At 54.6% G+C, this 18,276-nt stretch overlaps 6 protein-coding genes across 6 annotated transcripts in view; 3 read left to right on the forward strand and 3 right to left on the reverse strand.

Moving 5' to 3' along the window:
• The window catches only part of MONBRDRAFT_26966 (uncharacterized protein), a gene marked incomplete at both ends in the record, with an annotated part of 4,402 nt that extends 2,740 nt beyond the window's left edge, over nt 1-1,662 (reverse strand). Inside the window, 7 exons of the mRNA XM_001747388.1 lie at nt 157-307; nt 393-482; nt 576-665; nt 786-956; nt 1,050-1,193; nt 1,280-1,343; nt 1,577-1,662. Coding sequence (XP_001747440.1) covers nt 157-307; nt 393-482; nt 576-665; nt 786-956; nt 1,050-1,193; nt 1,280-1,343; nt 1,577-1,662 — 796 coding nt within the window. The remainder of the gene's footprint in view (nt 1-156; nt 308-392; nt 483-575; nt 666-785; nt 957-1,049; nt 1,194-1,279; nt 1,344-1,576) is intronic.
• Nucleotides 1,663-1,938: 276 nt separating this feature from the next.
• MONBRDRAFT_33168 (uncharacterized protein) lies at nt 1,939-4,288 on the forward strand. Its single transcript, XM_001747290.1, has 10 exons — nt 1,939-2,126; nt 2,235-2,314; nt 2,422-2,544; nt 2,743-2,765; nt 2,858-2,960; nt 3,104-3,307; nt 3,439-3,513; nt 3,611-3,700; nt 3,824-3,905; nt 4,014-4,288. The coding sequence occupies exons 1-10, from the start codon at nt 2,027-2,029 to the stop codon at nt 4,169-4,171; spliced, it is 1,038 nt and encodes a 345-aa protein (XP_001747342.1). The 5' UTR covers nt 1,939-2,026; the 3' UTR covers nt 4,172-4,288.
• Nucleotides 4,289-4,342: 54 nt separating this feature from the next.
• MONBRDRAFT_37798 (uncharacterized protein) lies at nt 4,343-6,255 on the reverse strand (the record flags this gene model as incomplete). The annotated part of the gene is made up of 5 exons (XM_001747389.1): nt 4,343-4,693; nt 4,807-4,928; nt 5,021-5,162; nt 5,297-5,381; nt 5,491-6,255. 5 exons carry the CDS (start codon nt 6,253-6,255, stop codon nt 4,539-4,541), a joined length of 1,269 nt encoding a protein of 422 aa, XP_001747441.1. The 3' UTR covers nt 4,343-4,538.
• A 1,305-nt stretch (nt 6,256-7,560) lies between these two features.
• Nucleotides 7,561-11,816, forward strand: MONBRDRAFT_33170 (uncharacterized protein). Its single transcript, XM_001747291.1, has 10 exons — nt 7,561-7,731; nt 7,836-7,894; nt 7,992-8,225; nt 8,354-8,512; nt 8,623-9,003; nt 9,153-9,302; nt 9,476-10,225; nt 10,324-10,383; nt 10,525-10,612; nt 10,723-11,816. The coding sequence occupies exons 1-10, from the start codon at nt 7,686-7,688 to the stop codon at nt 11,433-11,435; spliced, it is 2,640 nt and encodes an 879-aa protein (XP_001747343.1). The 5' UTR covers nt 7,561-7,685; the 3' UTR covers nt 11,436-11,816.
• A 252-nt stretch (nt 11,817-12,068) lies between these two features.
• On the reverse strand, nt 12,069-13,206 carry MONBRDRAFT_26970 (uncharacterized protein; the record flags this gene model as incomplete). The annotated part of the gene is made up of 3 exons (XM_001747390.1): nt 12,069-12,202; nt 12,624-12,702; nt 12,982-13,206. 3 exons carry the CDS (start codon nt 13,204-13,206, stop codon nt 12,069-12,071), a joined length of 438 nt encoding a protein of 145 aa, XP_001747442.1.
• Nucleotides 13,207-13,622: 416 nt separating this feature from the next.
• MONBRDRAFT_33171 (uncharacterized protein) lies at nt 13,623-17,824 on the forward strand (the record flags this gene model as incomplete). Its single annotated transcript, XM_001747292.1, has 6 exons — nt 13,623-13,654; nt 13,801-13,932; nt 14,054-14,190; nt 14,292-15,323; nt 15,567-17,611; nt 17,637-17,824. 6 exons carry the CDS (start codon nt 13,623-13,625, stop codon nt 17,721-17,723), a joined length of 3,465 nt encoding a protein of 1,154 aa, XP_001747344.1. The 3' UTR covers nt 17,724-17,824.
• Nucleotides 17,825-18,276: the final 452 nt, after the last annotated feature.

An 18,276-nucleotide genomic window follows, 5' to 3' on the forward strand; every position in this document is an offset into this window, starting at 1 on the left:
AAGAGAGAGAGAGAGAGAGAGAGAGAGAGAGAGAGAGAGAGAGAGAGAGAGAGAGAGAGAGAGAGAGAGAGAGAGAGAGAGAGAGAGAGAGAGAGAGAGAGAGGAAAGGCAGACAGGTACTGCAGGGGGGAGCTTCTTCAGGAACAGGCACCGCACCAAGGATTAAGAGAAGCTCCTGGGCGCGTCCGAGGGCGAAAACAGGAATGAGGCAGCGGCCACCGCGTTGTACAATCGTGTGAACTTCTTTTGTGAAGCGACGCTCGCGATCCTGACGGTTTTCGTGCTCCAGGTCGCCAAGAGTGGATTCCTATGGCCCAGCAGGTCACGTGCACACTTTGAGGTGCGTCTATGTGCAAAGCCTATGGACATGCAAGGAGTGGGTGGGGACATACTGCAATAAGAATGTCGGGCTTGATAGGCGGAATACTGGCGGCCATGAGATGTCGATCCTCATCTCGGGAAAAGTCTCCCGTGTACAAGAGCTGTGTTGATCATGGCAACAAAAGGGTGTGAATGAGCTTTCTTGTATAGCCTTCATCCGCGCACCAAGCAAAACACGGAGCATGAGTGTAGACCTTGACGCCCGCAATATCAATTTCAAACATGCAGGCTCCGAGAACATGGCCCGCCGAGTACGGGGTGAAGGACAGACCACGGAGCATAACCTAGGATGGCACGCACGCCGTGAAGGTGAATGAGGCCTCACCACGAGCCGACAGCTTGCACAGGACCAGTGTCTGACAAACAAAAGACAAAGCCAAACGGGCAGTGAACCGTTTGCTCACCGTTTGCTCAAAGTCGACAGTCTCAATGCGCTTCATGGTGTTTTCAATGTCCTTGTCGGAGAACAGTTGGTTGTCGTCGGTGGTGGCGTTGATTCGCACATAGTCGGTGAGCATCCACTGATAAACGGCTTTGGTGGCATGGGTCATAAAGACGCGGCCCTTGAAAGGGGTCTGGAAGAAGGGTACAGTGGTCGTGGGCGGAGGCCACAGGAATGAGGCGAGGCAAGGCCACATGCAAGGTGGCTAGGTCGTGATGCGACAAACCTTGGAGAGCAGCCAGGGGAGGGCGCCGCAATGATCAACATGAAAGTGGGTGACAAAGCAGAAGTCGACTTGTGAAAGGTCAACCTCATCGACATAGGGGAGCTGAGCCAGACCACTCTTGGCAGGATGTGTGCCACAGTCGAGCTGCACAGCGGGCCGAAGCAGCAGTCATGAGCAAAAAGTCAACGAGCTACAATTTTCATTTTTTTTTTGGCATCGGGCACACCGACCATGATCGTAAAGCCCTTGTAGGTGATGATGTGGCAAGATCGGCCGACCTCCTGCCCAGCGCCACTGCATCATTCAAGATGGCACCAGAATGTGAGTAGAGATACCAGCCAACAGGGGACTCTCCACCCGTTTCAAGCAGTCAGCGGCAAGCAGCAAAAGAACAAGAGCTCTCAGCCACGCAGATCAGCAAGTCAGAGCAGCAGCAGGTGTCAGCCCTCCAAAGCCACCGGAAGCGGTGTGCAGGCGCCGAACACAGCCAGCACAGGGACAAGGGCCGGACGACCCATGGTACCTACAGGGGCATGATGCTGAGGATGTCTTCGGTGTCATCGCGCTCGGTCACGGGTGCCGCCCGCTTCTGCCCCGTCACTGCTGTCGCCATCTTGGCGGGCTCGGAAAATAAGTAAAATACTTTTATGTAAACAGTTGAAGTAAAATACTTTGTTCGTCATGTTGGCTCATCGGGCCATGACATGACGAGATTTCGTCACAGTGACCACAGAGAGATGCGCATGTCAGCAAAGTCCACGACGTCACGAGAGAGAGAAGGGAGAGAAAGAAGAGAGAGAAGAGAGAAAAGAAGAGAGAGAAGAGAGAGAGCTCCAAGCATAGTAGAGGAAGGTCTCGTTTTGCGCATTTTACTTTTACTGTGTGTGGTGTGTGTATTGACGACCGACGACGCCGACCGGCTGCCACGAGATCGGTTGCTGCTGGTTGGCTTGAAGCTGCTGCTGCTGCGGTTGCCCATGCTGGCCTTGTCTCGGTGGCGAACGGCTCAGACCGCTTTTCGCTTTGCTGTTGCTGCCGCTCTGTGCACCGCCCCTGCGACTCGCGCCGTGGCTCAAGGTACACAGCCGCCTTTGCATGCAGCACAATTGGCGAGCACACTCGCAACACTGCAGCCGTGAAACCAAACTGCTTTGAAGTTTCTCACCACCCTTTGCTTCTAAACAGGCTCTTGCTCGGCCTCGGGTATTTGCAGTGAACCCATTACCAGAAACATGGCTTTCGTTTCTCGTGCCGTCGACAAGAAGGTAGGCGGTCGTGCCACACATCCGTCTGCTTCTCTCACGCACGTACATCACCCGCCCCTAGCGTCCTTTGCTCACAAATTGGGCTGGCAATTCATCCATGCTTGCAGGTGCTCTCGCGCGAACAGGGCGAGGGTGCCGGTGCCCGCGTGCGCCGCTCCATCGGAAACGCTGCCTTGCGCAACTTTGACCCTTTCCTGATGCTGGACGAGTTTAGGGTGCCTCTGACCGCGGTACGTCTCCAAACCGTTGAACCAAGAGCTCGATGACCCTGGCTCATGGGCCGGGGCGAAGAGCAAAGGTCGTTGTCGGCCAGAAACAAGGCACGGGGAAGGGACCCGTATTTCAAATGCCACTGTACTGGCTAGTCTTTGATCATTCGCCAGACTCATATGCTCCAACGGCGATCCTGATTTCCTCCTTCTCCACAGGGCTTTCCCGACCACCCCCATCGGTATGTATATGGCCGGCTTGCTTCGGGTGCTGGCCCAGTGCGAGGTCTGTTTTGTTGCTGTTCAACTCATCCTGTTGAAAACGCGCACACAGCGGCTTCGAAACTGTGACTTTTATGCTCGATGGCCTGTTTGAGCATGAGGACTTTGCTGGCCATGCCGGCACCATTGGTCCTGGTGATCTGCAATGGATGACGGTGCGTATTCGCGGCCCATGAAGCAAGCGGTATCGGTGATGCTTGTGCCCTTTTTGTTGCGCAGTAGCCAACTACAGCTGTCCTTTGCAAAGCTGATGCGGGTGATCCTTGCCTTTCGCACATGGCCTCGTACCACCCTTTAGGCTGGCAAGGGCATTGTCCATGCTGAGATGCCCCACCCCGAGTCAGATGCGGAGCCCCATGGCCTTCAGCTCTGGATCAACCTGGGTTCCAAGGACAAGATGGTTCCTCCCAAGTACCAGGAGCTGAAGAACGAGGATATCCCCAAGGTGGAGAAGGACGGCGTCTGGGTTGCCGTCATCGCCGGCGAAGCGCTTGGTACCAAGGTCCGATGCGGCTGATTCATGACACAAGCCAAGCAGAGCGGGCAGATTTTGGCCCTTGACAGCTTGCTCATCTGCTGGCATGGATGGCGTTTTTTTTTACTCACCAATTCTCCTCGCTTGCTGCCTTGTAGTCTCCCGTGTACACCGTCACGCCTAGCTGCTATCTGCACTTCAAGATCCAACCGCAGAGCCGCATTGAGCAGGCGGTAAGCTGAACAGCGGGGGTGTTTGTTGGAGGCCTGAGCTTTTGCATGTTGAACATGGGCTCAATCAAAATACACATTTCCATGTCTTGACCAATAGATTCCACCAGAGTTCAACGCCTTTGTGTACACGCTCAAGGGCAAGCTTAAAATTGGCGACAAGGGCACCGAGATTGATGCTCATCACACGGTGCGGGGCCAAGCTGCGCGGATCATTTTGGCGCCTCTCTTAGACGGTTCTGCCGCATGCGCAACACCCTCACCACACACCGCACGCGGGTTCTTTTGTCCTGTCGGCCCTTGTTGTTGTTAGGCGACCCTGACTCGTGATGCCTCTGCCAATGGCGTTGTCCTCGCTAACGAGGGCGAGGAAGTGGCCGAGTTTGTCCTCATCGGTACGTTTGGGGTTTCCTGCATCTGGATTTCTTCTTGCACGTGGCGTGTGCCACCACCTTGTTGATCATGAACTCATGAGCTCATCTCCTTTTCAAAACGATTGACAGGTGGCGAGCCACACAATGAGCCCATTGAACAATACGGGCCCTTTGTGATGAACACGCGGGAGGAGATTATGAAGGCCTTTACTGATTACCAGAGTGGTCGCAATGGCTTTGAGCGGGCCCCCACGTTCCAGAGCAAGATTGGTCGTCGCATGTATTAAAAACATTGTGGGAACGAGCCTCCTTCGGCCACTTTCTTAAAGGTGTTTATGTTTGGGTCCAAGGGTGGGGGGTTTAGTGTCATCCCTCAATGTGTTAATTGTAATGCAACCCCTTTGATTGATGCTGTTGAATCGTGCAAACCCTGTCAAGACCCGATGGACACAATAACGCGCTGGCACATACTCAAATGCCGCCAAGACCACAAAGAGACATGGTGCCAACCTCCATGGCAGACTCAGGTGGGTGTGCATGGACATTCCAGCAAAAGGGTTCTTTTAGGGGCACTCAGTAATTGTGTATAAAAGTCGTGTACAGCAGCTCGCGCAGCGAGACAGGCGCCTGGTTTCGACCAAGACACCTTTGTTCTTATGGAGTGGCCTCGGCCATGGGGAGACCACTACGGCTCGAGTGACGACGCATGGAGAAAAATGGTTGGCGGGTCACTGAGGCCATAATACCATGAACCCATTCCTCAGCCTCGTGTTGCGTCTCGGCCCGGAAAAGGTAGCGGTCGTGGTTGCCTGTGAAGCATCATTCCATGAGTGGTAGGCGACGCGGGCCCATTGGCAACGCTTGTGATCAGGTCACAAGAGCGAGCCGCAGACAAATGAACCAAGCCAAGGATGGCGCTGACCTTGAACAACCATGCCTTTGGAATTGGTCTTGCAGCCCTTGATGGGCAACGTGCCACCCATGCCATCGTCTGCGCCAACCAGCTCAAAAAAGAAGCCCGGACCCTTGGGTGCTTTCTTTCCTCTGAAAATTGCCGAAAGGTGGCGCATCAATAAGCATGGAAGGGACCATGTGGTATGAGTGGCCCAGACGGACGGGGCTGGCTCGGTACGCACTTGTCATCGGCCACCAGGTGGGCCCGGACGTCCAGTAAAGGAATGATGCCGCTAGGGCTCTCATCATCTTTGTCGCGAAAATAGTAAAGACAGCTGTCCTTGAGCACGACCCAGCGATCCTTCCACGTCTTTTTGGTGCCACCTACGCAGGAAAGCAGGTGGAAAGATGAGTTCAAGCATTGCCAATGCGCATCCAGGGTGCAGGATGGGGAGGAGCCACAGGTCAAAATTTGCAGCCCAGCACGGCAGGAGCACAGGCCAAGAGGCTGGGCTGACCTTCTTTCTTTAGATAGCCTGATTTGGCTGGGTTGAAAAACATTATGCTCAGGCCCTCATCATCGTCTGGAATTTTAAAGGGCGTCTACAACAGCGCCAGCCGAATCAAAGCAAGTGGGCAAAGACAGTGAGAAAAGGCCAAGCAAAGAACAGCAAGGGGTTCTGGTCACAAGGGGAGGGGTTTGAGAAGGTACCTTGGCAATGGAGGCATAAATCTCCTCAAGCAGGGGCCGATCAATGTCCTTGCCTTCGTCAATGCCACGGTTCATGCTGACAAATTCGTCCAAGGAGGGTTTGTGTGCGACCGAAGGGTTGTGTAGGCTGGTGTTGAGCATGATGGTGGCAAAGGCGAGAATAAAGCCGCCGTCCGTGCTGTGAAAAACGTTTGGGTTGGCCTGGCAGTAATGCTTGGCAAAGGTCTCCATCATGCGATCAATCTTTTGTGACTCTCCGGGCAAACGGAAGGACCAGAGATAGCGGCGGAGCGCGGTATCAAAGTTGAGGTCATGGAAGGAGTGGAGACCGACAAACTCGTCGAGAACGGCCAGGTTGAATTCCTTGTTCTCACCCAGGTAGTCGCCAATGGCTTGCTTGGTCAGGTCGCTGGTGTTGGAGAGGAATTCGGCCACTTCATGCGCAGTGCCACCGGCCTCAAAGTAATTTTCCTCGGTCAGGTAGGCAATGCCTTTGTTGGGTTTTTCATTGAAAATGACAATGCCGCGGTTGAGAATGGCCTTGCGATCAAGGCCATCATCCTCGATGCCGAGCTTCTCCTGCTCCTCCTGGATGCGTTGCTCGCACTCGGCCAACTCGGCTCGCAGCGCCAAGATGGCTGACATGCAATCCTTCTTCTTGCGGCGCAGCTGTTGGAAGAAAGTGATGCCATTCTTGTCCAACTTTTCCAACAAGGCCTCTTCCTGCGAAGGATCCACGGGTGTCAGCCCGGGATCGTTCTCCATCGTGCTAGAGGTCGGGGCGCTGCACCAGGGTGGACGAGGGTCGCGCGCGCGTGTGTGTGATCGAGCGCACAAAATGCCCGGCCAGAAAGCTTGCGCCACAACAAGTGTTGTGACCAGGAGATGACAAGCGTGACAGTCTTGCTCGAAAAGCTCCAAAATTTTCGTGTATCGCTTAAACCGTAAAAACGTAATCTCCACGTATTCAAAATTTGATGTTGAAGCCGGCACTGTGAAAACGACGGTTACATGATTGCCGGAGGACAAGAGAACGAGAGTAATGGGGTGGGGGAGAAGAAAACGGCGGGGATGTGAATACAGGAGAGGGCAAGAAAAACAATAAGCGAAATCGGGATTCATCAGGACAGAGTGGCACGCATATTCAAAAGATGCCTTGTCGCCGCCGCCATATGAAAAGCTTGGGAGGAGCAGCAAAAAAGAGAGAGAAGAGAGAGGGAGCAGAGCGAGAATACAAGCAATGAGTTTCCAAGCAATCAATCACTGACCAAAACATAAGTTTTGAATGACAAATCTGCACCAAGTGTACTTTCCCGCCAAAAGGTACACACACACACACACACACACATGAGAGTGAATTTTTCATTAAAATTTCCGTGAGAGGTAATGAAATGGCAGTGGGGAGCCAAATGGCAGTGGGGAAGCGGGGGCTGAGGTGGTTATATTGCCTTGGGGACGGGGGGGGTTGTGGTTGTAGGTGGATGTGTTGGTCGTGGCGTGCACGGCTTGTGTGCGCGTTTGTGTGGCTGGCGGTGGACTGAGTCCTTGTGTCCTTGCCTGGCTTTTGTTCTCCCCCACCTTGTTCCTTTGCCTCCTCGTGGGTCGTCGTCGTGGCCGATGGTCGTCGGCGACGTTGATGTCATCGGGGCACGCGCCCTTGTTCCGAACCGAGCTTGATAGATAGGTGCCAAGCGAGTAAAGACAAGGGCGTGGCTGTTGATGGTTCTTGTGAATGCTGCTTGACTGCCTCTGCACGTTCAAGGCCGCTAATCAGACTCGGCAACTTGGCGTTGGCCCGCGTGGCAACTCCTCTTTTTCTTTTTTTTCCTCTCTCTCTCTCTTGCTCACTCTCTCTCTCTCTCTCTCTCGCGCGCGCGCGCCCATGTTGACTCCTCCTCTTCGTCTTCTTATGCCTAAACGTCTCCACTTTACGCCGCTTGAGCTGTGTTATGCACCTTCCCTTCGGAATTTCGCTTAATCTTTTCGATTGCTCAGGCGAAACAGCGCTCAACCCACCCCCCTTGTTCCTCAAACGTCGATCGCCCACCCTCACCCTGCATTCTTGGTTGTAGCTTGATCTGGGCACTTGCGTAGGCCATCTCCGGGATTCGCTCCGTCTTGGCACTCGTCCACTGGCCAAGCTGCCTCTTTGGCCCGACAGCCGTAACCCAGTTAGCTATACTGTAGCCGAAGCCATGTCGGCGGAGCTTGCTCGGGCCCTGAGGGCCAGTCTTTCAGCTGGTATGTACGCTTGGGATCCCGCAGCTCCACTCATCAAACCTGCTGAGGTTGTGGTCCTAGGTTCGATTAGCCCTCATCTTGTGTTTCTCGACTGGTTGCAACAGATGCCAAGGCCCGCCATGATGCCTCGGAATGGCTTGAACAATACAAGCAAAGCAACCGCGTAGGTAGCCTGCGACCCGCAACGCAGCGCCTTGTGCGCCTCTGCCCACGATCGAGCTCTTACATCTGTTACATTTGACACCGTCATGTGGGCGCAGGGCGGTTTTATGCGAGCTCTGGCTCTTGAGCTGCAAAATGTCGAGCGCAACCAGCAAATTCGCCAGCAAGCCGGTTTGCAGCTCAAAAACTCCCTCACGGGTCAGCACGACAACGTGCGTGACGAGGACATTCAAAACTGGATGATGATTTCCCACGAGGACCGCGAAGCCATCAAGCAGGCCATCGTGGGCACGCTCGGCACGGAGCAAGGCACCACATCCACCGCTGCTCAGGTAAGCAGACCAGGACCTGATCCGGGGCTTTGACCAGTGCTCATTGAACATTCCCACGTCTTTTGCATGGTTCATCCGGCCTCATCCTGGTTCGTATCGGACTACCTTTTCGACCACCTCTTTGACAGGTTATTGCGGCCATCGCCCTCATTGAGATCCCTCAAAACTCGTGGATGGACGTGGTGCCCAACCTTCTGAACATGGTCGGCGCCGCGGCGGCCAGTGAGGCCCAAAAAGTGGCTGGCCTTCAAGCTGTGGGCTACATTACTGATGATATCACCAAAATTGTGTGTTTTCGCTGCTCCACGCGCTCGTGTTCCGTGTTATACTGCGACCTTGCTTGTCATCGCACGGCGTTGTTGGTCACTCACGCTTGGCAACCGCCTGACGTCTGCAGAACCCGGATTTGCTGACAGCACATGCCAATACCCTGTTGACAACCATCATGCGGTTGATCAGCGAGGATCCATCAGCTCACGTGAAGAAGGCTGCTGTGGCCACTCTCAACAACTCACTGGAGTTTTGTGAGCAAAACTTTCAGAACGAGGTTGAGCGCAACACCATCATGTCTTTCATCTGCAATGCCACCCTGCAGCCCGAGGCTGACGTCAAGGTCGCTGCCATTCAATGTCTGGTTCGCATCGTCGACTTGTACTACGAGCAAGTCCACGCCTATATGCGCGAGGGTCTCTATCCCATCACCATTGCCGCCATTCAGTCGGACAACATGGACGCCGTCAAGCAGGGCATCGAGTTCTGGACTACCGTTGCCGATGTCGTACGTCCTTTGTTGACGCGGGGGGATTTCCATAAATTTAGGGCCTTGCCTTGCATTTGAATCTGCGCTTAATGCAGTTCATGAGAGCGGGGGCGGGAGGAGGGCTTCGCCGTCCTGCTTACACCATGCGACTTATCTCTGTCCTATAGGAAATCGAACTGCAGGATGCAGCCGATGAGGCTCGCGATCGTGGCGAGACGCCCGAGCACACAAGCAAGCACTACTGCCAGGGTGCACTTGAGCAGCTCCTGCCCAACCTGCTCAAGTCGCTTGCCGTGCAGGACGAGGATGATGATGAGGTCAGGACATCCCTTACCATGTCTGACTCCCCGGTTGCAGCACTTGTTGGCGGCGAGCCGTTGCTCTCGACCGCCTCATGTGCCTCGCTTTGCCCTCGTTTTCCGGTCGCGCGCGCGCGCGTGCCTGCCTGCCTGCAATCGTGACTCATCTCCAAACATCTCGGGAACCATAGGATGAATTCACCGTGTCAAAGGCCGCTGCCGTGTGCCTGGCGTCATTGTCAGAATGCTGTGGCGATCCTGTTTTCAACGCTTGCGTGCCTTTTGTGGAACAGAACTTGGCCAACTCAGATTGGCGCTTCCGTGATGCCTCGGTGCTGGCCTTTGGCAACATTTTGCGTGGTCCCACCCAAGAGACCGTCAAGGCCGTGACCAACCAAGCCCTCCTTCCCCTTTTGGGCTTTGCTCAAGATCCCTCCACAATTGTCCAGGACAGTTTGGCCTGGATGCTGGGTGTTATTTGCGATCTTTTCCCTGACATTGTTCTGCAGCCAGCTGTTCTGCCCTCGGTTCTTGGGGCCATGTCCCAGGGCTTGCAGAGCGAGCCCCGTGTGGCCGTCAACGTCTGCCATGCGCTCTGCTTCCTCGTTGAGGGTGCCTATATGGTGGCCCTCGACAACCTAGGCCAGCACGAGGAAGAGGTTAACACGAATGCGCTCTCGAGCTCCCTGGGCCAGATTCTGCCCGCCCTTTTCACGACCATTGATCGCGATGATGTGATGGAGAGCAACCTCCGCTCCGCCGCCTATGAGGCCTTGGCGGCTGGCCTGCAGTTCTCTCCTTCGGACTGCTACAATCTGGTGATCCAGGCTATCGAGTCGGTTCTGTCCCGTCTTCAGTCCACTGTCACCATGTCCGTGTCCTCCCAAGACGACATGCGTCAGTTTGCCGAGGTCATGTCGGGTCTTCTTTCCGTTCTCCAGGTTGGTGCCTTTATCCGGCTGTTGTCGGGGCTACGTCATAGCGCTTCTCTCGTCAATCAAGATGTCACTTCCATCTTATCGTGTACAACCTTGTGTAGACGGGCATTCGCCGCCTGGGCCAGCAAGATTTGCAAATGGTGGCTGGTTCTATTGTGGAGGTGCGGCGCGTGTTCGCTTTTTCTGCTCCACCGCGTGTTTTGCCAGCCAAGACCCGTGCAGTAGACCCTTACGATCTTCCATTCCGGCTTTGTGCTCACATGCCTAACCTGGTTGGCAATTCATCTGGTGTTGATGTGCAGCTTCTGGTCCAAGTGCTGTCCTCGCGCCAATACGACAGCAGCAGTGTCGTCGAGGATGCTCTAGTGACGCTGGACGCGCTGGTGGAAGGTGTGTAAGACGTCTGCATGCGCCTTGCACCTGTTTGGTGGAACCAGCGCTTCGTTTGTGATAACCAACGCTTGGATCTCACCTGCATGCCCTCGCTGGCCCCACTGTAGGTTGCCAAGCCAACTTTGAGCCATTTGTAGAACGCGTCAAGCCGTTTGTGTTGGAAGCGATTCGCCAAGTGCAGCACGGCGATACTTGCTTTGTGGCCGTGGGTTTGGCTGGTGATATTTGCCGACAGCTGGGCGAGAAGTGCCTGCCCCACTGCCCCGATTTTATGAACGAGCTGCTGCAGGCGCTCATGGCTTCGGAGGTGGACCGCAAGGTCAAGCCTGCCGTGCTTTCTGCGTTTAACGACGTGGCGCTGGCCATTGGCCCCAACTTTGGTCAGTTTTTGGGCGTTGTATTCAACGTGCTGGCACAGGCGTCTCAAGCTGCCGTGGATCCGGAGGATGATGACGAGGACACGATCGAGTTTTTGAACGAACTGCGTACGGGTCTGCTGGAGGCATACACTGGCATTGTCCAAGCCATGGCGGGCGAGTCGATGCAGCTGACGCCGGCACTTTCGGAGATGGGCCCACAGTTGCAAGGACTGCTCAACTTTATGATGCAGATTGCAGAACGGGAAATGTCGGACGAGGTTGTGCGTCTTAGCTGCGGCATGATCGGGGATCTGTCGCAGGTATTTGGCAAGGCCATCGGCCCTTACCTGGCCCCACAATATCTCCAGGTGTTGAATGGTCGTGCCATCGCCTCTGCCGATGAGGCCACCCGTACCATGGGCAAGTACATGATGCACCATGCTGCCAAGGCCCGGGCATAAGCTTTGTTTGTGGCTGGAATGTCCAGCGCATTTTCTTCCATTCTTTCTTGTACCTCTCCTATCGTGTCTGATAAATTTCCTGCCCGCTGGCTTGTGGTTGTGCCAATTCCTCTTTGTCTCGGAATGGGCAGGGAGAAAGCTTTTTATGTCTTCTCTACATTTGGTCTGTGCCCGCCTAATTTCCATTTTTCCCGCCATGTCTCCACCATGTCATGTCAATTCTTGCGTACGGTTTCCCAACCCCCCCCCCTTTTTTTCTAATGGCGGGGGTTCATGCTGTTTTGTTGTGCCTGATGCCTTTCCTGCCTATCGTGTCTTTTGGGTTGTGCCTGCCTTGTTTCGAGTCGATGTCTCTAGTCAACAATCAGCATCACTTCTTGGATCTTTCGTCCCAACTCACCAGCTGGAAGTCTTTGAGATGTAAAAAGGGAGAGAAAGAAAGGAATAAGTCATCTGGCGAAGGTCTTTCGGCTGCGGCCTTTTCCGTCCTAGCCCAGATCCTTGAGTTGTACAACCAAACTGGACTCTGTTTTAAAGACTGACGTGCCAACCACTGTTTGTCAATTGGGTGCGGCTCTGCTGATACCGACAACAGAAGCCAGTCTTCATGAAACGCGAGCGAGAGAATCTTCATTACCACACGTGACAGAGAGAGAGAGAGACAAGAGAGAGAGAGAGAGAGAGAGAGAGAGAGAGAGAGAGAGAGAGAGAGAGAGAAGACAAGAAAAAGGAGTAAAAAACAAACTTGTCGTTGACAACCAAAATTTCTCAAACACACAAGATAGGGTTTGTTTGTGGTGTGAGTGTGTGTGATATCAACACAGTGTTTTGGGTTGAATTTTGGCGACTGTGTGTGGTGTGAACACGAGTCACGAGAGCTGGCAGGAGTTTGGACCGCCACATCGATCGTGCGTCAGATCGTCCCTTGTCCTTGTTCTGTTCTGCTGGAGACGCCAGGACGGCGTAGACATTTTTCTTTGCCTCTTGGTCAGAGCGTGTGTGTGCCATCGCTGGGGCTGTGACTGTATCTTGCTCTTGTTGGCTGAGTTGGACAGCGCCCGCTCAGCAGCACAAAACGGAGCTGCCCTCTAACCCTCTCTGTCCGTGGCTGCTGCCGTCTGTTTGCTCGACAGTCTGGCTGCCTGGCCACTCAACCCAGTCATCCCGTCGTTCGTACGGTGCACAAACCATTCTTCCTGACGGCCCTGAGAAGCGCTCGGAAGATTGCTGCCAAACCACCCCGCACCACGCTTTGCACCTGTTTGTGCTGACGGCATCACCAAAAGCGTCCACACCATTACAACAAAAGGACCAACCCTTTATGCGCACATGCTATCCATTACAACCAACGGCTACGCAGCCCCTTGCTCTGGCTGACGGCACAGCCACAACCTCGATCATACCCTCGCTCCCTCCACTTCTTCTCCTTGCTGAGGTGCCCCACCTCGCCCCGCCTCCCTTCCGGGCGCCTGGCCATGAAGCGTGGGACACCTGTTCATCCGGCGGGTATGTCCTCCCTCTTTTGTCCCTCTGTTGTTACACTCACTCTCTCTTTCTCTCTTGATTTTCTCTCTCTCTCTTTCTGTGTGTCTCTCTCTGTCTTGTCTCTCTGTGTGTCTCTCTCTTTGTCATTTTTCTCCTCTTTGACCTTGGGTCCTTGCTGGCCTTGTTTCCGGTTGGCTTTGGCGCCTTGCGCGGGACGGTGGTCATCACCACTCTTGGCAATTGCTCTTGGGCGGATAAAGCGAGTCTGTTGCTCGGTGCTGTTCATGTTTGCATTTTGTGTGTGAGTCCATCTCCCTCTGTGTGAAACCTTGTGTGTGTGTGTGTGTGTGTGTGTGTGTGTGCAGGGCTCCAACACTTCTCTCTCTCTCTCTGCCCTTATTTCTTTTTTTCTTTTTCTTTTTCCTCTTTGTTTGGGACTCACTTACTCGCCCAGCACACTCATTCTCCCCGGTCGCCGCAGCATGCAAAGGCTCACTGGTGTGTGTCATGCTTTTAGAATCCCCGGACAGCGCCATGGCCTCTCCTTCCCCACCTCCCGCTTCCAAAGCGGTTGCCCAGGTCCGCCCCTCCCCGAGTGATGTCGCCCCCGAAGCGCGGTGGCACCGATCCTTTGCCCGTCTGGCTCACACACGGCTCCAGTCGCAGGCATCCAACAACACAACCACACAGGGCAAAAGCGACATGGGCGCCTCCAAAATTCCCGTCAAGGACCTGTACGTTCGCCACTTGCTCCCAAAACGGGCTTTTTAATTCGACCCGGTCCCTCACTGCTGCCTCCCCCGCCACCACAACAACGCATCACCATCTTTCTCTGGTCCTTTTTTGGCACATTCATCTTCTTGTTGCCTGATCAACTTAGATATGGTATGGTTGACCCCAAAAGCGCCGAAAAATTGGCTGAGCTTGGTGGGCTCGATGCTATTGCCAAGAAACTTGATTCCAACACCGAACGCGGCCTTTCTGCCGATAAAGTCGATGAGAATCGCGCCATGTAGGTTTCCCCCACTCGCTCGTCCTGGCTCTTTCATTGGCAATTCCGATCCACTGCACATCTAGGCCCATGGTCATCTTATCCTTCTCCTTTCTTTGCCCTCTCCCTGGCTGTTTTTCAGCTACGGGATCAACAAGCTGCCCGACGTCAAGTTTCGTTCCTTCATCATGCTAGTCTGGGATGCTCTTCACGACCGAACCCTCATCATGCTCATCATTGCTGCCTGCATTTCTCTGGCCGTCGGCATGTCGACCGAAGGTTTGTCCCACCACTACCTCCTCCTCCTTTCTGCCTGTCTCATCCAAACACGTCTCGTACCCCACCCTTCCCCTCTCACGTCTTCAACTCCTCGCGCCCAGGACCCGAACTGGGTTGGAAAGATGGCGTGGCCGTTCTCGTGGCCGTCGTCCTCGTCGTCTGCATCAACAGCGGCAATGACTATCAAAAAGAAAAACAGTTCCGAGCCCTCAACGAAGCCAAAAACGACCATCCCGTCTCTGTTGTCCGCGATGGCCGTACGCAACGCATCTCCATCTACGACATTGTGGTCGGCGATATTGTTGTCCTACAGACTGGTGATATCATTCCCGCAGACGGCGTCTTTGTTTCCGGCGAGGGTGTCGAGGCGGATGAATCATCTGCCACGGGTGAGTCTGGCAACGTGAAGAAGAACGCCGACAGAGAGCCCATCTTCCTCTCTGGTACCCAGATCGCAGCCGGCAACGCCAAAATGCTTGCCATTTGTGTCGGTGAGCAATCCTTCTACGGCCAGGTCATGCTGGCCCTCCGAACCCCTGATGAAGACACTCCCCTCCAGGAAAAGCTCTCCAGGCTAGCCGACGCCATTGGTAACTTTGGTATCATCGCTGCCGTTTTCATCTTTGTCATTCAAATGATCAAGTACTTTGCCATCAACGGCAGTGATCTCGACGGCGATGAGACCGGCAACAACGTCGTTGGTTTCTTGGTCATTGCCATCTCCATTGTCGTCGTGGCCGTGCCTGAGGGCCTACCCCTGGCCGTCACCATTGCACTCGGTTATAGCAGCCAGCACATGATGCGCGACCATAACTTAGTCCGCCATCTCGAGGCCTGTGAGACCATGGGTGGGGCGACCACCATTTGCTCCGATAAAACCGGCACTCTCACTCAAAACAAGATGGCCGTTGTCCAAGGCATGGCCCTAGACAAGACCTTTGAGCAGGACCGTAAAGGCCAGCCGAGCGGTGCTGGGCGTGCGGAGCCCTGGCCCGTCGACAAGCAAGGGCAAAGCCAGAGCCTGTCCACGGATGCTATCAAGATGTTCCTCGATGCCCTCGCCCTCAACAGCACGGCCTATCGCAGTGAGAACAATGAGGGCGAGATCACCTTTGTTGGCAGCAAGACCGAGAGTGAGTCATGCCCGCGCGCTTACCCCTTTTCCGACTCACACTTGGCTTTGCGCGTTGAGAAGTGCAATCCTATGCTGTTCATTTTTTCATTTTTTTTTTCATTTTTTTTTCCATTTTTTTCTTTCTTTTCTCCCAATGTGTTGTGTGCTGCGATGTCCTGGCCGATTGCTGGTGGCTGATGACTGACGGCTAACGGCTTGCTTTTGATCTGATCTTTGCTGTCGTGTGCCCGCTCTCCCCCAGCTGCCCTGCTTGAGTTTGCGGAGCTGTATGGCTGCGACTTTGAGCTGCGCCGTTCTGCGGTGGATATCGCCAAGTCATTCCCTTTCAGTTCTGACATGAAGCGCATGAGCGTTGTGGTCAAGCAGTCCTTCCTTGAGGGAAATGAGCAGCTGACCTTCCACACCAAAGGTGCCGCTGAGGTGGTGCTGAAGATGTGCGATCGTTACATCACCCCTGAAGGCAAGATTGAGACCATGTCGGACGATAAACGCCAGGAGTACGAGAAACTCTTGGCCAACCTCAACGAGCAAGCCCTGCGTGCCATCTGCATTGCAGCCCGTGGCGTGGACAGTGCCGACAAAGACATCACGCTTGACGACAAGCCAAACCTCGTGTGCATGGCCATTGCCGGCATTCAGGATCCGCTTCGGCCCGAGGTGCGCGATGCAGTGCGTCGTTGTCAAGAAGCTGGCGTCGTGGTCCGCATGGTCACTGGCGATGCGCTGGCCATTGCCAAGTCCATTGGCAAGGACTGCGGTCTGTTTGACGAGACCAAGGATCATGTCTGCCTGGAGGGCCCCAAATTCCGAGAGATGACTCCCGCCCAGATTCAGGAGATTTTACCCAAACTTCGCATTCTGGCCCGATCCTCACCCACGGATAAGTTCAAGCTGGTCAGCGCCTTGCAGGAGCGGCGAGAGGTTGTGGCCGTGACGGGCGACGGCGTCAATGACGGCCCGGCTCTCAAGAAGGCCGATGTAGGGTTCTCCATGGGGCTTACGGGTACCGATGCAGCCAAGGAAGCCTCGGCCATTGTGCTCATGGATGACAACTTTGCCAGCATCGTCAACGCCATCAAGTGGGGACGTGGCATTTTTGATAACATCCGCAAGTTTTTGCAGTTCCAGCTCACCGTCAACTTTGTGGCCATCATCATCGTCTTTGTCTCGATCATGGCTGACCCAGAGGGTCGCGTTGACAGTGCTGCCGTCAAGCCCGTCCAATTGCTCTGGATCAACATCATCATGGATTCCTTTGCGGCCCTGGCCCTGGCCACGGAGCTACCCACTGTGGAGCTGCTCAAGTTCAAGCCCTATGATCGCAACGAACCCCTCTTCACTCGCTTTGTCCAACGCCGCATGTGCTTCCAGATTGTGATGCAGTCGATCACGCTGCTCACCATCTTGTTTGCTGGTGCGCGTTGGTTCGACTCGATGAAAGAGCCGGGTAACACAGAGAAGACCCAGTTTAGTCGCCAGCACTACACCATTGTGTTCAACACCTTTGTCTTCTCATCCCTCTTCAATCAGCTCAACTGTCGCAAACTGCGGGGTGAACTGAATGTCTTTGCAGGCTTAACCCGCCATGTCGTTTTTGTGGTGGTGTGGATCATCAGTGTCATCATTCAAATCCTGATTGTCGAGTTTGGCGGTGACTTTGTCGAGGTCTCGCGCTTGGAGCCCCACCAGTGGGGCGGTTGCATCGTTGCAGCGGCGTTTGTCTTTGTGTGGTCTACCATCTTCAATCTTCTGCCAAAGTCCATCACGACTGGAGATTGGCCCTGGTGGACCAGTGTGCTCGATGCGGTGGCCCGTTGTCTACCATGCCTCAAGTCGTGCCATAACCCAGACAAGCACGATGAGCAGAACTATGTGTCTGACGATCAAGACAGCCAAGGACAGGACACAGAGCCAGTCCAGGCCCATGACCTGGATGCACCAGCTGCTGCTGCTACCGGGCATCAAGGGTCAAACGATGCAGCACTCAAGTCCCAGAGCGAGGCGGCGCCTTCTTCTACAAATGGAGGTCGTCGTGGGTCGGAGCACGACCAACTCTTGTCATCCTCCACACAGGCTGCAGCAAGCTCAGGGGCACATGCCATGCACCCTGCTGCCTTGCGTCTCCTGTCACCAGACGGCCGTTCCTCCAGTCTCTCGCATGTGGAGGTAGATATCAAGCCCGACGCTAGCCCTCAGTTGCGGCGTGCACTCACGCTGCAATCGGAGCGCATGTCTCTCGACGCCGAGGCTCGCGCTCGACACCGTTGGCAACAGGCCGTGCAGGATGTGCGCACGCAAGTCGGCGTTGTAGATGCTTTCCGTCGCCACCGTCGATGAGGTGGACGTTTCTCTTTTGTACATTTTCCCCTCTCGTGCCTGTCTGCACGCCCTGCCCTGACTTGTCCTTTACCCCGTGCCACCCGATTTCCAGTGTCCTGCCCCACTCTGTCCTTTTGTGTAGACATGTTATTTGCTGGTCACATTCTTCTTGTGTCGTTTCTTTTGCAAACAATCAACTACAAAAATCCAAGTCTTCCTGAGTGACCAGAACGCGACGCTTGGCCACACACCTTCACCCTCCGTCGACCGAATAAAGGCATATGGGGCCGCGGTCTCAGCTTCAGCTTTGCGCCCTGCGCAAGCGATTGTTGTCACTAGGCCGAACTTTCGGTACTTATGCCTAAATCAAGTAGTGGCATATTTTCGTCCTCAAAGACCCCAGCCTCGGATGCCTGCCTGTGACAAAGGGAAGAAAAAGCAGGCATCATGCATCTTGTCAGTTGCGTGGTTGCTTTGAGAGAAACCGGGCGGGTCAGGGCGAGGGCATGGGGTCTGCGATGGCGCCCTGTCGGTCGTACCTATATTGCTTGCGAAAATAGAACCAATAAATCAACCCCCAAAATACCAAGGCGCCAAAGGACACGCCCGTCACTGGGGAAGCGACAGATTGG

Source organism: Monosiga brevicollis, genomic scaffold (assembly GCF_000002865.3).
Source record: "Monosiga brevicollis MX1 MONBRscaffold_16 genomic scaffold, whole genome shotgun sequence".
Classification (NCBI taxonomy): Eukaryota; class Choanoflagellata; order Craspedida; family Salpingoecidae; genus Monosiga; species Monosiga brevicollis.

What these genes read in the sequence shown, in the direction of transcription:
- MONBRDRAFT_33170 (XM_001747291.1), top strand. Translation starts at nt 7,686, where the DNA reads ATGTCGGCGGAGCTTGCTCGGGCCCTGAGGGCCAGTCTTTCAGCTG. An exon ending in AGGACGAGGATGATGATGAG is followed by an intron (nt 9,303 to 9,475) that starts GTCAGGACATCC and finishes CGGGAACCATAG; the next exon opens with GATGAATTCACCGTGTCAAA. An exon ending in GCTGGACGCGCTGGTGGAAG is followed by an intron (nt 10,613 to 10,722) that starts GTGTGTAAGACG and finishes GCCCCACTGTAG; the next exon opens with GTTGCCAAGCCAACTTTGAG.
- MONBRDRAFT_33168 (XM_001747290.1), top strand. Translation starts at nt 2,027, where the DNA reads ATGCTGGCCTTGTCTCGGTGGCGAACGGCTCAGACCGCTTTTCGCTTT. An exon ending in TTTCCCGACCACCCCCATCG is followed by an intron (nt 2,766 to 2,857) that starts GTATGTATATGG and finishes ACGCGCACACAG; the next exon opens with CGGCTTCGAAACTGTGACTT. An exon ending in AGAGCCGCATTGAGCAGGCG is followed by an intron (nt 3,514 to 3,610) that starts GTAAGCTGAACA and finishes CTTGACCAATAG; the next exon opens with ATTCCACCAGAGTTCAACGC.